Raw genomic sequence first — 14588 nt, 5'->3', positions numbered from 1 at the left:
AATGGTTTAAAAAAACCTCCAAACACAAGCAAACAAAACCCTTGTTTGCTTTGTTTGAGGCAGTAAATAGCTTTGACAAGGAGGAGTGAGTAGCAAAAGGCACAGCAGTTGCTTAAAAAAGATTTATTACGAAGAAAGGTGCTGTACGCACATGAAACTCAGATGAAAGAGACCCCTTAGCTTTGTAGACGTAAGTGGGATATAACCCCTCAAAGCTTACATAAACTTTAGAGACATGATTCCTGTGCCTATAATAAATATTTGAAAATGAAGCTGCCTTGCTATTTTTTTCTTCCAAATCCGAAAATAAAATCCCCATGAATGTGATTAAGTGGTATGGCAGCCAATGAATGGTCACCCTTCTAGAAGGCCACGTATGCTCTTCCCAGAGCCTTCTCTTTTCCAGGCTGAACAACCTCAACTTTCTCCACCTTTTATCATAAGAGAGGTAATCCAGTCTTTTGGTCATTTCTGTGGCCCTCCTCTGGCCCTGCTGTAACGTGTCCATGTCTTTCTTGTGCTGGGGATCCCAAAACTGGACACAGTACTCCAGGCAGGGGCACACAAGAGCAGAGTAGAGGGAGATGATTACTTCTCTCACTTCTTTATACATACCTCAGGACATTTTGGCTTTCTGGGCTGGGAGTGCCCATGACTGGGTCATGTCCAGCCTCTCACCCACAGCACCCCCAAGTCCTTCTGGGCACATCCCTCAATACTGTAAAGAATGCCATCCATCATTCTGGTTGGCATCCCTTCCCTGAAGGACTTCCCTGGAGCCTACTTGGCTTGGTGTCATTCACAGACTTGCTGACGGTGCACGTGGTTTGAGTTTAATATCATCTTAACCCTTTCCCATGTGTCCTCGTTCTATATATTTTGTCTTCCTCCTTGTCACCTTCTATCTTTAAATTCCTAAGAGCCATCTCTCTGAAGAGCCTTGTGATAGTCGGTCTCCCTCTCTGGATGAAACTCCCAAGGTGGATGGACAGTCAGGGAAACAAGCTTCATCTTCTGTATTGGAAAGAAAGAAAACTCAGGTAAGTGAATTCATGTTGAAGAGAAGTTCACAACTCAAAATAGGCAAAGGAAATGAGCCTATTTAGATATAAGACTAAGTCCATGCTCATCTGAGATTCTGCATTCATACTTTGAGGTAAGTGACATGGTCACTCTTCTAATCTCTAATTAGAAGCAATCACTGGTAATAATTGCCAACCTCCAGGGTTTGATAAGGAAAAGTACAGATTTTGCATTAATATCTGTGGGTTTCAGCTATCAGGAATTTTTCTTTCACCTGTTTTACTTAATCATGGCATAAATCCAGTCCATACTGATTGCTCTAAGGAACTGGGAACCTCCTAGAAGTAGTTCGGACTACTTCCCTGTAGTTCCCCCTGTCTTGGGGCAAGGAGGAGAAATATGGAGCACCAGGTGAGGTCAGGAAGGATTTTCGTGTTGGTGAGTAGGTTCTGGCACAGCTCTGATGCAAGGTGAGATCCCAGCTGAGGACTGAGGAGGTCATGTTCTGTAACCCTCTTGTAACAGAAATTACAATCAATTGATTGACTTCTAAAAGAGCCAAACAAGACTTCTAAAAGTGCCAAATCTGGCAGTCATGTTTTGCTCTGTAGTTTGTTCACAGTCTTCACCACACTATCCATTTTTAGTCTTTTTATGTTCTGCTTTATGAAATATGGATCATGGCTTTTGCCTTCTCTTCAAAGCAGAGAAAAAGATGAGTGCTTATGAGGAGCTGGTGCAAAGATGATGACCTTTCTTTTTAGTGAGACATTGGAGATAATGATTTTTATGTGTTGCAGTCACATACTCTGGAAGAATCACAGTAGTTTTTCTATAATTTTAAGAAAATTTTAAATTTTGATGAGCCTTTTATTTCTTTCAAAGGTATATGACAGTCTGACCAAAGTGGGGCCCTGACATAAAGGCCTTCCTTTATTGAAGACTTTATACTTTATGCTTTGTTGCAGTAGCAGGTTTTAAAGTTACCTGAACTATTCTGATTTTTTAATATTTTTTTGACAGTAAAGTTGATGTTTATTTGAAGGTCACTGAGTGACATCAAAGATCAGTAGTATTGTGGATAAAGATGTTAAAAGAGTGTATTATACCATAAAAAGTAATGTTCTTTACAGTCTGAAGTGGAGGGCGTTACTAACTGGTACTGAACTTTTTCAGGAAACATCCAGGAGCAGTGGTAAGAAGAGTCAAATTCCAGTGCAGTTGGATTTGGGTGGCATGCTTGCAGTCTTGGAGCAGAAGCAGCAAACAGAGAAGTCAAAACAGTCTCCTAAACCTGTGGTATTTTCAGGTATTGGTTACTATGAAATTTCCTTTCTTTCAACTTAAGCTGTTTTTAAGTATTCAGACATTAAATGTAGTCTGATTTCTGATATGTGATGATCTCTATGCAGGCAAGAGCACAGTTCACCAGATACAAGAGAACATTAAGGTTCTTTAAAAAGAAATTTAAAAAGCATGGCAGTCTGAATTGTTTGATGGAAGACTTACGGAAAGAAACACAGCTTTGTGAAAGAATGCCTTACATAAATACGAGGCACGATTGAAATGTTGCTTTGGCAGAAATACCAATGTTTGTGGAGGTTTTTGCTCTCCCCTATGTAATTGTGTTATTGTTCTGATCTAAACAGGCAGGAAGAAGCTACACAGTAACAAAGGCTTTCTTAAATCTCCTCTGATGCTAGAAATCATGGAGCTGAGGCTTGATTGAAAAAGCTTCTTTGCAAGCACAGAGGTTTTACAAGAGTCAGGCAGCACAAGCCAAAGGATGAGTTCTGACATACATCTTAATTGTGAAATAATTGATGTTAACAAAATGCTAGGTTTTGTTAATGCAGAGGATCTTTCAGTTCTTCATGATGGAAGCAGGAGAAAATAGCCGTTGTCTTTCTCATTATAGGTCAAAATTTAATCTTGATTATGCTGGTGTATATTTTGCAAAAGGAACCATTATATTTGGTAGCATTCAATGATAGTAAAATTTTTCTTATTTCAGCAAAGGTTTTTTTAGTAATTATTTCAGAAAGAGATCTAATCACAAGAGATTTCATCTCACAATACGTAATGTGATAGCTGAGATTTTAAATATAAAGCTCAAATGCTTAGCATTGGTGAGATTTTCCTTCACTAAGCTGACAGAACTTATGAGATGCTTTTTTAAAATACTTTCTTTTTTTCAGTTGATCTCCTTTTATTTTCATTTGGGTCAATCAGACTTAATGCTGCAGAGATGCTAATAACCAGTTTTGTTTCTATAAAACTATACAGTGTGTGGATTGATGAGTAGATGGTGGGCCACAAAGGTATGGGTCAAAATAGCCGTTTTCTAATACTAAGCTTCCTGTGCCTGAATCTACTGCAGAAGAGAAATAGATGTGTCATGTTTGTATCCTGGGAGCATAAGGCTGATGTTACTTTAGCTTTGTACTGTTTTAATGTTTAGTACACCATTGATTTGGTGTGTACCAAAGTACAACTTCAGTTTGCAAAGTAGCATCATTCTGACCTCTGCTACCAAGAAGAGGACAGTGAACAGGAATGGAAAGGAGTATGTCCACAGACAGTTGTTTTTATTCCAGTTACTACTTCACATGATAGGTAATACTGGTAAAGTCATCAAGTTTAGGAACATGAAAACTGTGAACTTGAAATGATCATGTACACATTAAGGAGATATGTGTCTGTGGGATGTATGATTATTTATTGCTGCAAATCCAGCTTCCATTTCTGTAGCCACCTATGCTGCACATTTTTGGCAGTGTTCTCAGTTTGCCTTTGATACACAGAGCCGAAAAAGAAACATCAGTTTAGCAGCTCTATGGTGTAAACTGTTCATGGTAAGAGTACTGCATGTGATGAGGGAGGATCTGCATATAAATACTGTGGAAGCAGTAAATGAAGATGGCTTAAGACAAGCTGCCAGAATATTTTTGTGTGTTCAGGGGAGAGAGGTTGCCTGAGTCACAGAGGGAAGTGTCAAGCTGGTTCTACTGATACTTACTTAGTCATCTTCTCCATTGACTTGCTAATGTGAACTGCTTTATATTGCAGGTAACTAAGTTTGACAAAGTGCTCTACAGGATACAGCAGTTCTTACTGATAGTGAGGAAGAGTAGTTTATTTGGTATGAGGTCATGGTGTGGAAGATCCAGGTTTAGCCATTTATCCAGTCATTTAAAGCTTCTGTGCTCTAAACCCTCTGAAAAAATGCAAGTAAAGTGGACATCTTCAGCGAGCTTTGCAGGTTAAGCAAAAGAGACTTAGCTGTAGCTTTGCATTACTCATGACCCATTTGCAAGTGAATTTCATCTAGGTTCCTTAAGGTGTAACAAAAGGTAGGCATAAATGCTTAAGTTTATTTACAGCAAGTAAATCTAAAATCTGTACTACTGCTACTCAGTATTTATCTTAACCCAGTATGGAATCAATGGAGGAGGAAGTGTCCCATCATGAAACACAGAAATTCTTGGAGGTTTACCAAGATGGTATGGCAAGATGTTGAAGGTAGCTTGGACTGCAGTGTTTGGTCAAATTCTGCTTTTGAGACAGAGATTGTGATTCCAGGGGTATAACAGAAGTAGGGGACACAGCAGTCTTTTGTAAGGAGTATCTTTTCAAAATAACAGTTTGATGATACAGGATTGCCTGTAAATATTCCTAATAGCAACACAATTTTAATATGTGTATACCAGTCTTAAACTTGAAATTGGATTCTAATTCAGGTATTCATTTTAGTTGTCTGATGCAAATTTCTTCTTAAATCTCAGTTGGTGGTGCTGTTCCGCTGCTATCTAAAGACCCTGCTACTGCCACGAGAAGTCACCGTTTAAACCAAGGAAAGATGCCTCACAATCCCTTGGATTCCAGCGCTCCTTTGGTAAAGAAAGGGAAACAGAGAGAAGTACCTAAAGCAAAGAGACCAACACCTCTCAAAAAGGTCCTTTTTTTTTAATCTTAAATAGTAGAACTATAGGATAATATATTACTCTAGGAGTCTGTTAAGCCCTCTCATACAGACATCTGCATCTCAGTGTCCACTTGCCTGAATGCAGTTTTAGCTTTGCTTGGTTTCAAAGAGGGGAGGGGTAGAAAAGGGTAGTCTTGCTAAATGGCATATATAAATTCCAAAAAATACACTTTCTCCCTTGAATTAATTGATAGATTATGAAGTGCCACTACAGAAGTGTCCACACATCATTGATACAGGAAAACATGCAAAGAAATATTATTTGGTGTGGCAAAGTTGACCTTATTTGGTGGACTGGGGAGAATGGATCAAACAGAGGTGATATTTAATGTTTCTGTGTTCTTCCAAGCCAGAACTCTAGTGATTCTGCAGCAACAGGTGTTAGGTCCAACTGGTGATGTCTGTTGTGTCTTTCCTCTTTGCCTGTTCATTTCGCTTCCTGTCACATCTTCTACACAAGGGCTTTTTTAACTTTAGTTCTCTCCTTGTAGTTTATCCCTAGTAATTTTTTTTTTCTGCCTATATACTGCTAATCAAGGTAAAAGTCTTTTCCTATGTAAATTTAGGAATTATCTTTCCTTGTTTTTGTGTGCAAATAGAAAGAAAAGGTTGTAAACTTCAGATACTAGTGCTGAACCTCTTTATAAATGTTTTTTGTGTAAATATGTGGTACGCTTTGTTATCTGCATGACATCAAGTTGGTTTGGTTTTGATACATATTTTAGATTATTCTGAAAGAAAGAGAACAAAGAAAACAGCAGCACCTGTTAGAACAGAAAGCAGCACCGAAAGATGAAGATAACATTTGTCAGACAGAAGGAAATGTTACTGAGAATGCAACACTTCTACAGGATAGTCAAGCAGGTATCTTTTGAGGGAACCTGTAATACAGTATGTAGCTGGAAATTTGAGCACATTTAGTACTTTAAAAACAGGTACTAAATACTGCCAAATGAAGGCTGCAACCTCCAAGTTTTCTGAGATTGACCTCAGGCTTATCTTGACTGTAAAGTGGGCCAAAACTGGAAGTCAGTAATAAGGATTCTGATTACTGTTCCACACTTCTGTGCCTGTTGGTTTTCTGGTATCTTGTAAGGAGAGTGCCCGCCTACCTTTGGCAATTAATGAGGTTTGAAATGAGAAAAAAAACGCTATGAAATTAAGGAAAAAAGTTATACCTGTTTCCCTACTACCATAGACTGTTCTAATCCTAAGGCAGAGACTCTTCCATACATGCTTGACAGATTAATCTCTTCACAAGGCATTTGGGCTGTCTTTTCAGTGAAAGTATCTTGATTTACACAATAGCTGTTCCAGTAACACAAGTTGCTGAAGGGTTTCCAGAGCACACGGGGAACAAGGAATCTAAAGAAGGTTCTGTGACTACAAAGCAGCTAACTGCCACTCTTCCAAAAATCCACAGCAGGAATTTTAGAGAGTAAGTAATGATTGTATTGATGGCTCGTTTTGCACAGTACCACCAAAGTGGCATTTTTCAAACAAAGTAATGCAGTTGCATTCTCTGCAAAACTAACTGGAATTTAGACTGAAGGCTCTAAATTTTTTTCTTTCAGTCTTTCTGTAAGCTGACACACAAAGAAATTATAAACTTAGTGTGTTTTGTGATTCTCACTTGAAAAGGCATGTTCCTTGAAGAAAAAAAAAAAACCAACGAAATTCTCTAGAGGCTAAGGAAAGAAAAGAGCTGCTGTTAAAATATAAGTACTTTATATTAAATAATGAGGCAACAGCTCAACTGTTACCTGTGCTACTTTATTTCTTAAATAGTATTTTTAATTGTAGTTCGATTTTCTACTGCCAGACCAAAAGGCAAAAATGTAAAGAAACTAGATGACATTTTATGTTGTAGCTGGCAAAAAAATAAAGGCAATACTTAGGAGTATTGTGTACAGTTTCAGCTAAATGTTTAAGATTATGTGTGTACATGTTTCTTTAGAAGAAAGAAATAGTCATTATAGTCATGTGAAGTCACAATAGTTAAAACAGTCATGTGAAGAGGTCAGAGATCCATTCACGAAAGCTTGAAACGGTTTCTTGAGGAAAGCAGTGTCTTAACTTTTAGTTCCCCTCCCATGAAGCAAATCCACCATTGGTGGTTTTTCTGCAGTTCATGTCATAGTAATGGTTAATAGTGATACAAGCATTCCTGCTATGTTAATTCTTAATTTTTAATTGCAATAGAAATTGATTAATTTGTGTCTATGTAACAGTGTTTTACTGAGAGCACAGTTTAGGTTGAATATGTGAAGGACAACTCAGTTTGCAGGATGTAGAGCATTCAGCAAAGCTTAGATTATTTTCTTTAAGTCAGGTTTTTTTAGTGTTCCAGTAGATCTGTCTTCAAGACTTAGTGAAACTGGTAGGAAATAGTAAGTAAAAATTTTTGTAACCTAAATAAAATTCGGAAATAATTGTATCTCTAAGATTGAGGATAGATGTTGTGATCTCTTTATCTTATGTGAATTTGCCACTGGCAATTCTTTTTGTTTACAATGCAGTTGATACATCTCTAGTTTTGCTTTTTCATATCTGTCTTCACTGGAAAATTCTTTATGTAAAAGTGGGTGGGGTGAAATAATTTTTAACTCTTATCTTCCCCAGAGTGCCCTGGGAGGGTGAATTACATAGTTTTGTACCCTTTCCTTACGAACATCACAAATCCATAGTCAGATAAGTAGAAAAGGATGACAGACATGAATGTAGAGAGGAGGAATGTGATCCAGTTTTCCATCTTTGGTACACATAGCCTTGAATTTACCGAAATAAGTTAGATTTTTGTACTTTGGTGCTGTACTTTAATTTATATATGTCAAAATAAATATCCATAAATATATGCACATACCTAGTTCTTGAAATAAATATATATATATCTATATATAGATAGATTAGGTTTATTGTACATGTATATATGTATTTTAATATGGTTTGATTAGGAAGCCAGGTAACAACATAAAGAACAAAATTTCTTCCTCTCAAATTTTCAGACACTAAAAATAAGTAAATTTTTGGTTTTGTGTATATGACAAGTGTGTTTGGAGTGGAAACAGAAAAAAATACAAAGACATAGAATAGAATCTTAAATGTATATTTAATGTATTACATATTTAAATGTTACATATTTGTAATTTTAGTGAGTCTAACTATTTTGCTCCTTTCTTCCAGTTACTGCAGCCAGGTACTTAGTAAAGAAGTTGACAGTTGTGTGACAGATCTCTTAAAAGAACTGGTTCGTTTCCAAGATCGTTTGTATCAGAAAGACCCAGTAAAAGCCAAGATAAAACGCAGGCTTGTTATGGGTCTTAGAGAAGTTCTGAAACATCTGAAGCTGAAAAAACTGAAGTGTGTCATCATATCTCCTAACTGTGAAAAGATTCAGTCAAAGGGTAAATAAGTTCTTAATAAAAAAAAGTCTCTTTAATTAAAAAAAAAAAAAAAGAAAACGCAAAAAAGAATGTTCAGTATATTAACAGCAATATTATTATTATTATTGGAGGAATTTATTTGAGTATCCTTTGAAATCCAGCCATATGAAGTTGCCTTCCTTGCTCTGATTCTTTACTGCTGTGCAGCTGAACTGTGAGCTGAGTCAAGACTGTCTGGGGTGGGAGAAGTTACCTGAGATTTGGGTCTCTCTAATTACTGATTTGCTGTGCTGCTGCACAAAACTTGCACTGCACAGCTGAGACAATCCAAAGGCTGCTGATGCCAGCTCTGCTATCACATTGTCCCACTGTATCAATCTTCTAGAACGCAGACTGACAATAAATCACTAGTGATAGTTTCCTAAAAATTGTCATTATTGGCATTAATTTATCGTAATTGTTGTAATTATTGTCATTTAAATAATTCCGTAGCATCTGGGTCTTTTTTGATACTACATTAGACTGTACTACATATATAATAAAATATGGAACAGAAGCAGTCTAAAATTAATGCTAACTAAGAATTAAGAAAAAAATGTCAAGTTGTCCTTTAAAAATGTATATTCAACACTACTTGTGGTCTGTTTTTTCCCTATAAGGTATAGTTTCGGAATGCACTCATAATCTTGGGGTATTTTTTGCCATTTGTTAACAGTATGATTCTTTAGCTCCAGTCAGCCTGATTGTGTTGTGTGCTGCAGGTGGGCTGGACGAGACCCTACACAACATCATCGACTGTGCCTGTGAGCAGAACATCCCGTTCGTTTTTGCCCTCAATCGCAAGGCCCTGGGCCGCTGCGTGAACAAAGCCGTGCCTGTGAGCGTGGTGGGGATTTTCAGTTATGATGGGGCTCAGGTAAGCTGAAATAAGTCACTTCATGTGTTTTTATTCAAAAGGCTTCACTTTTTACTTGCAAGAGAAGATGAAAATACTGTGATTTTTAAGGGTTTTTTTGTTTGTTTTGCTTTTGCAGACTTACACTCTTCATCACAGGTCATACACATTGCTTATATGAAAACTGATTTTAGAAGTACAGGCAGTCAGCACTGTTAAAAAATTACTCTTGCTGTCTTTTTCTGACATCCTCTTCATCTTTATCTCCTCCCCTGATGATTTTTTTCAAGAGAACTGCTGTTTTTATAAATGCTGTGTCTTTCATGCCTTCATACATACAAAGCTGCTCAGCTTTTATACATGAACCTACATATTCTGAATAAGGAATACTCATTAGATTTTCATGGAGATGTTAAAACTTAGTGCATGATTTAAACTCTCGTATTTTATATTGCCATAGGACCATTTTCATAGAATGGTACAGCTGACAACAGAGGCAAGGAAGGCCTACAAAGATATGATAGCAGCTTTAGAGGAAGAAGCTAAAGCAGGACAACGAGAAACCCAACCCAGCATCTTAACTCCTGAAACTGAAAAAAATGGCTTGTTAGAAACTTGTAAAACATCTTCCAAGGACTCAGATGAGGATGTACCAAATTACAGTAAGTATTTGCTGACTTGGATTTTGTTCCATTTTTATTTACAGTGCTCATCAGTTCTGTGATTTTCACTGAAACAAATGACATCTGCTGTAGTCGTTAGTAAGGAGGGAAAGTGGGGGCAAATTCTTGGGGTCTTTTATAAATCCAAAGTCAGTTTTTACTGAGAAAGTATTAAAGAAGTTCCTCCCTGAAATCCACAAATGGCAGGCAGTACTCATTACTTTGCTCGAGGAGGCTTAATAGAGCTCCTAATTATATTTCTATTTTTATATTTCTATATTTCTATTTAAATAAAAATCCTTTTAAGATTGATTGTGGATGTCCATACTCTATGACTATGGTAGATAGAAGCCTATTTGAGATGCATGTTCCTGACCACAAGTACTCGTTTGTAGAAACATTTTCCTCCAGCTCTGTTCTTAAGTCAACAGACAGTGCAATGTATTGTACATAGAAAGTTTTGAACACTTACTGCTTTTTTTAAAGTTGGAAGCACCTTCAGGGTTAAGTAGAGTTTGGACACAAGGAGCTCAGTGGACCCCATCACTCTTAAGTTATTCTTTTGTGTGTCATCTGATGTTGCATAGTGTAAATGCCAGCATGCCTGTGTGTCAGCTGATCTCAGCACTTATTTTGAAATTGAAGTAAAAAATTAGGGTTGACTTTTCATTTTAAGTTTTTCCTCAAGTATTAAATGGTAACATATTGGTTGTTGTTTTTTCTTTGTTTTTGTTTTTTTTCCCTCCCAATGTTCCCTAGTTAAAGTCTGGAAGAGAAAACTTGAAGAAGAATATAACCCATATGCACTGGAATTGGAAAAGAGTGCAACTGCTGACATGGCAATACTGAATTTGGAAGACCAAGAGTAAATCCAGATCCAGCTCTATTGGGCTTTTAATTTTTTTCTGTTATATCCTTAGGAAGAAGGTAGCAAAAATAACATAATCTAAACAAATACCTGAAGTTAGCTAAGCAAACTGTTTTGAATCCCTTTAAACAAAAAACACACTGGAACACATGAGGCACTGGTAAATGTCTCTGTATTTTATGTATTTCTCTGATTACTATAGCAGATGACAACACCAAATTGTTGTAGCCCCAAACCACTTGAACTGGCTTGGCATACTTTAATGATTTTATGGACTAGCATTGATTTCTTGGGGTAGAATGTATCAAAAGAATCTGATAGAGAAAAATAATTTTCTTCTGGAAGAGATTCCTTGAGCCAGAAGGTGCTAAAGGAGAGTTGCCCTTAAGTTTTAATTCCTGTATAAAAAACTTGAGCTGTTGTTTGATTGTGGGTTTGTTCTTAATTTTTCTTCTACATAAGCCTGCTCAGAAGGGCAGGCTGCTATCAATGTCACTTTATTATAGTCAGCAACAAATTAATTTGAGGCAGGTAGCTTGATTTAAACTAATTAAGGAAGGCCATGATGGCAAAGTTCCTAGTTAGCTCTTCTGTGTTGTTCATTGGGGATCATACATCAGATATGAAGGAGATAGCACAGACTACAGGGGTCTGAAATTCCTGAAGTGAATGTGCTCTGTTTAGACTTTTTATAAATTTGATGTTTCTGTTGCTACTGAGAGTAGTTTATCATACATCCTGCTTTGAAGTTAAAGGATATTGCAGGACAGAAAATGTGCTAGCCTGCTTATCTGTACCACCTCCTTACTGAGACTCCTCATTCCTTCCTTCCATTTGGGGTTGTGTTGGTATATAAATCTATGAGTTTTTCAGCAATCCCAGTTTGTATCTAAATAGAAAAAAAAATTATATCTTACAAGAAATGAAGTTTGTATTCTAGTGGAAATAAAATTTTAAAACCAAAATGTGCTTATGGTAGTGGTGGAACACCTTAGTAGGAATGATCTGTATACACTGTTTTTTGAGGACAAGCCTAAAGAAAGTAACTGGAGGGATGCACATACAACTTGTGTCAGCTTTTCTGAAAGGTGGTACAGATGCCACATGCTGCTCAGCATCTCTGAGGTGTTTCTGAAAGTGCTTCACCATACTCAACATTTGTAGTGCAATACTTTGGAAAGTAGCTGCCTTGTGATGATAGAAGTGGTATAAAAAAATTCAAATAATTTTGAAATGCAAACAGTTTTTTGTAGACTATAAATTGTATAAAATCTGTTACAATATACTGATTCTATAAAGAATGCTTATGACTTAAGTAAGCTCATCTTGTGGGAATTTAGTGATACTTGAAATGCCACTTTTGGGAAAGAACATTGACAAGGGGAGCCAGCCTTATGCTGAAATGCACTGTTATGATGATGATGATCTTTTTTGTATTAGTTCCTTCTAATCTTAAATGGAAACTGGGGGTGAAAGGTAGGTCCCAGTGACAAAACATGCTTTTGGCCAGCATACATACCCTTGATGCAAAGGTAAGTTGTGATTTATTCATTTGTACCTGTGGCACTTGGGTACACATCTAAAATTCTGGAACAGTCATTGCATGGAATCAAGACCAGCTGGTAAAGAAGTTTGGGTTTTGACCATGTTTTCTATTTTGTATTACTGTAGAAGAGCATAAAACTTCAGAGGTTGTTCACAATCTTAGGGATTTATTTCTAGTTCTTAGAGAATATAAAAAAATTTACAATAAGGTGTCACATCCATGGTTACTAATGCTGGTACACAGATTTTCCTTTTTTTTTTTCCTCCCCATAAAATTGAACTAAACAAATATTTGGCAACTTTTTACTATTTGCAGTAATTTCCTGTAGAAACAAAGCAAAGCTTAGCTACCTCATCCATAACCTTGACCCCTTTCTTACTTTACATTCCCACTCAACTCCACAGAACTAAACTTCGGAGCACATAACTAAGTGTGCTCCAAATCAGTTGAACAAATGGAGGAGAAACAATTATAGTTATAGTTACAGTTATAGTTGTCCTGAGAAGAAAAAAATTATGAGAGCAAATGAGAAAAAATTATCTCTGGTGGTGTCAGAAGTTAGCATCAGCATTAATGAAATGCCTATGTGAAAAACAGGGGAAATGGTTAAGAAAAGTAGGAAAAAAATGAGTTTTCACTCTGCATGTGTGACAAGATGATCTGATACTGAAAAAAAAGGATCATTCAAGTCTTAGCATTCAAGTCTTAGAGAAGAGTGCTCTTTTTAATGTCAGAAACACTCTAATTTAAATCTTAGCAGTTAGGAGAGCATCTTACTTGCTTCTAGATTGTTGAAATCTATTAAGCAGATAATAGAGAAAATTTAATTTATACATGAGACTTTTGTTTCTTAGATGCAGAAGGACAAAATTCTGAGCAGTAATGCAGTAGAGCACTTTTACTGTGGATAGTGTAGCTCCTCGTATTTTCAGGCTGATTATCACACTTGATCATCATAAGGAGTGGTCTTTGAATTCATTTAGCATAGAATTTTTAAGCTACATTATCTGAAATACAGAGAAGAATTTGCAAAAACTAAAGTCTTGCATACTTTGTAATCTATCTGTATTTTAAGCATTAGTCAGAACTTCTTTATTTGGTATAGGAACTTTATTACTGTCATGGTTTAAGCCCAGCAAGCACCACCCAGCCTCTCACAGTGGGAGAAAACTGGAAGGGTAAAATCCAGAAAACCATTGGTTGAGATGATGACAGCTGAATAGGAAAAGCAAAAGCCATGCACACAGGCAGAATGAAACAAAGAATTGATTCAGTGCTTCCCATGGGCAGGCAGGTGTTCAGCAATCTCCAGGAGAGCAGGGCTCATCACACATAATGGTTACTTGGGAATACAAATGACAGCACTCCATACGTGCCCCCCTGCCTTTATATCCTGTGCATGATGCCATGTTGGGAATATCCCTTTAGTCAGTTTCGGTCACCTGTCCTGGCTGTGTCTCCTCCCAACCTCCCATGCACTCCCAATGTCCTTGCCATCATGGCAGTGCAGAAAGCAGAAAAGGCCTTGGCTCTGTGCAAGCCCCACTCAGCAATAACAAAAACATCTCTCCATTATCAACCTTATGTTCAGAACAAATCCAAAACAATCTCATACCAACCACTGTGAAGAAAATTAAGTAAAACCCAGCACAATAACCAAAGGAAATGTGTTTGAACAAATGAGCTTGCTGACACTAGAAAGGAATGCTCTTCAAAACACTGGCAACATAAGGGTAAACACAGTAAAAGCAAAATAACTACAAGTTGAAATGCCTTTAAATAAATGTGATCCACGTCCTGATTTCTAAATCTTATGCCAAGATCCTCAAGCCCAAAAATATCTGGTTGGTTTAATGAACTCAAAACAGAAAACATATTACATTATTTGAACAGTACAAATCTTGCTGAGACTACTTTTGTTCTTTATTAAGCTGAAATAGCTGACATCAGAAAACCAGAGATAGTTGCAGCATGGGATGGGTGGCCTCTCTTGTACCATGTAACTTAGCTTAGTTATTCTTTGGTGCAGTAAGAATATCCCCTTCCACTTCATGGTTGATATGATTCTCCTGAATATCAGTTTTAATTTCAGTACTAACACTTGCAAAGACATCTCCAAATGCTATAATAGTAAGAGTAACAGGTACTCTTAACTTGCATGTATTTCTCCTTCTAGCCTGTTAGTTCCTTTGTCCATTAGAGGCTGTTTCTCTTGTTGCAGGTCTC

General features: G+C 36.9%; 2 protein-coding genes across 13 annotated transcripts in view; one reads left to right on the top strand and one right to left on the bottom strand.

Annotated features, from left to right (window-relative positions):
* SECISBP2 (SECIS binding protein 2) overlaps positions 1 to 12131 on the top strand; it is a 26370-nt gene extending 14239 nt beyond the window's left edge. For all 11 annotated transcript variants that reach the window (XM_072922445.1, XM_030258373.4, XM_030258365.4 and 8 more), the window contains 9 exons: positions 921 to 1040; positions 2200 to 2332; positions 4809 to 4978; positions 5734 to 5872; positions 6317 to 6446; positions 8192 to 8412; positions 9153 to 9307; positions 9747 to 9948; positions 10708 to 12131. In XM_072922445.1, the coding sequence (XP_072778546.1) occupies positions 921 to 1040; positions 2200 to 2332; positions 4809 to 4978; positions 5734 to 5872; positions 6317 to 6446; positions 8192 to 8412; positions 9153 to 9307; positions 9747 to 9948; positions 10708 to 10817 (1380 nt within the window). In that variant the 3' untranslated portion in view covers positions 10818 to 12131. The remainder of the gene's footprint in view (positions 1 to 920; positions 1041 to 2199; positions 2333 to 4808; positions 4979 to 5733; positions 5873 to 6316; positions 6447 to 8191; positions 8413 to 9152; positions 9308 to 9746; positions 9949 to 10707) is intronic.
* The window catches only part of SEMA4D (semaphorin 4D), a 109266-nt gene continuing 94786 nt past the window's right edge, over positions 109 to 14588 (bottom strand). For both annotated transcript variants that reach the window (XM_030258380.4, XM_072922451.1), the window contains one exon: positions 109 to 14588. In XM_030258380.4, the coding sequence (XP_030114240.4) occupies positions 14559 to 14588 (30 nt within the window). In that variant the 3' untranslated portion in view covers positions 109 to 14558.

This window comes from Taeniopygia guttata, chromosome Z (assembly GCF_048771995.1).
Source record: "Taeniopygia guttata chromosome Z, bTaeGut7.mat, whole genome shotgun sequence".
In the NCBI taxonomy this organism is placed as follows: Eukaryota; Metazoa; Chordata; class Aves; order Passeriformes; family Estrildidae; genus Taeniopygia; species Taeniopygia guttata.
This window is presented reverse-complemented; position numbering and strand designations above follow the sequence as displayed.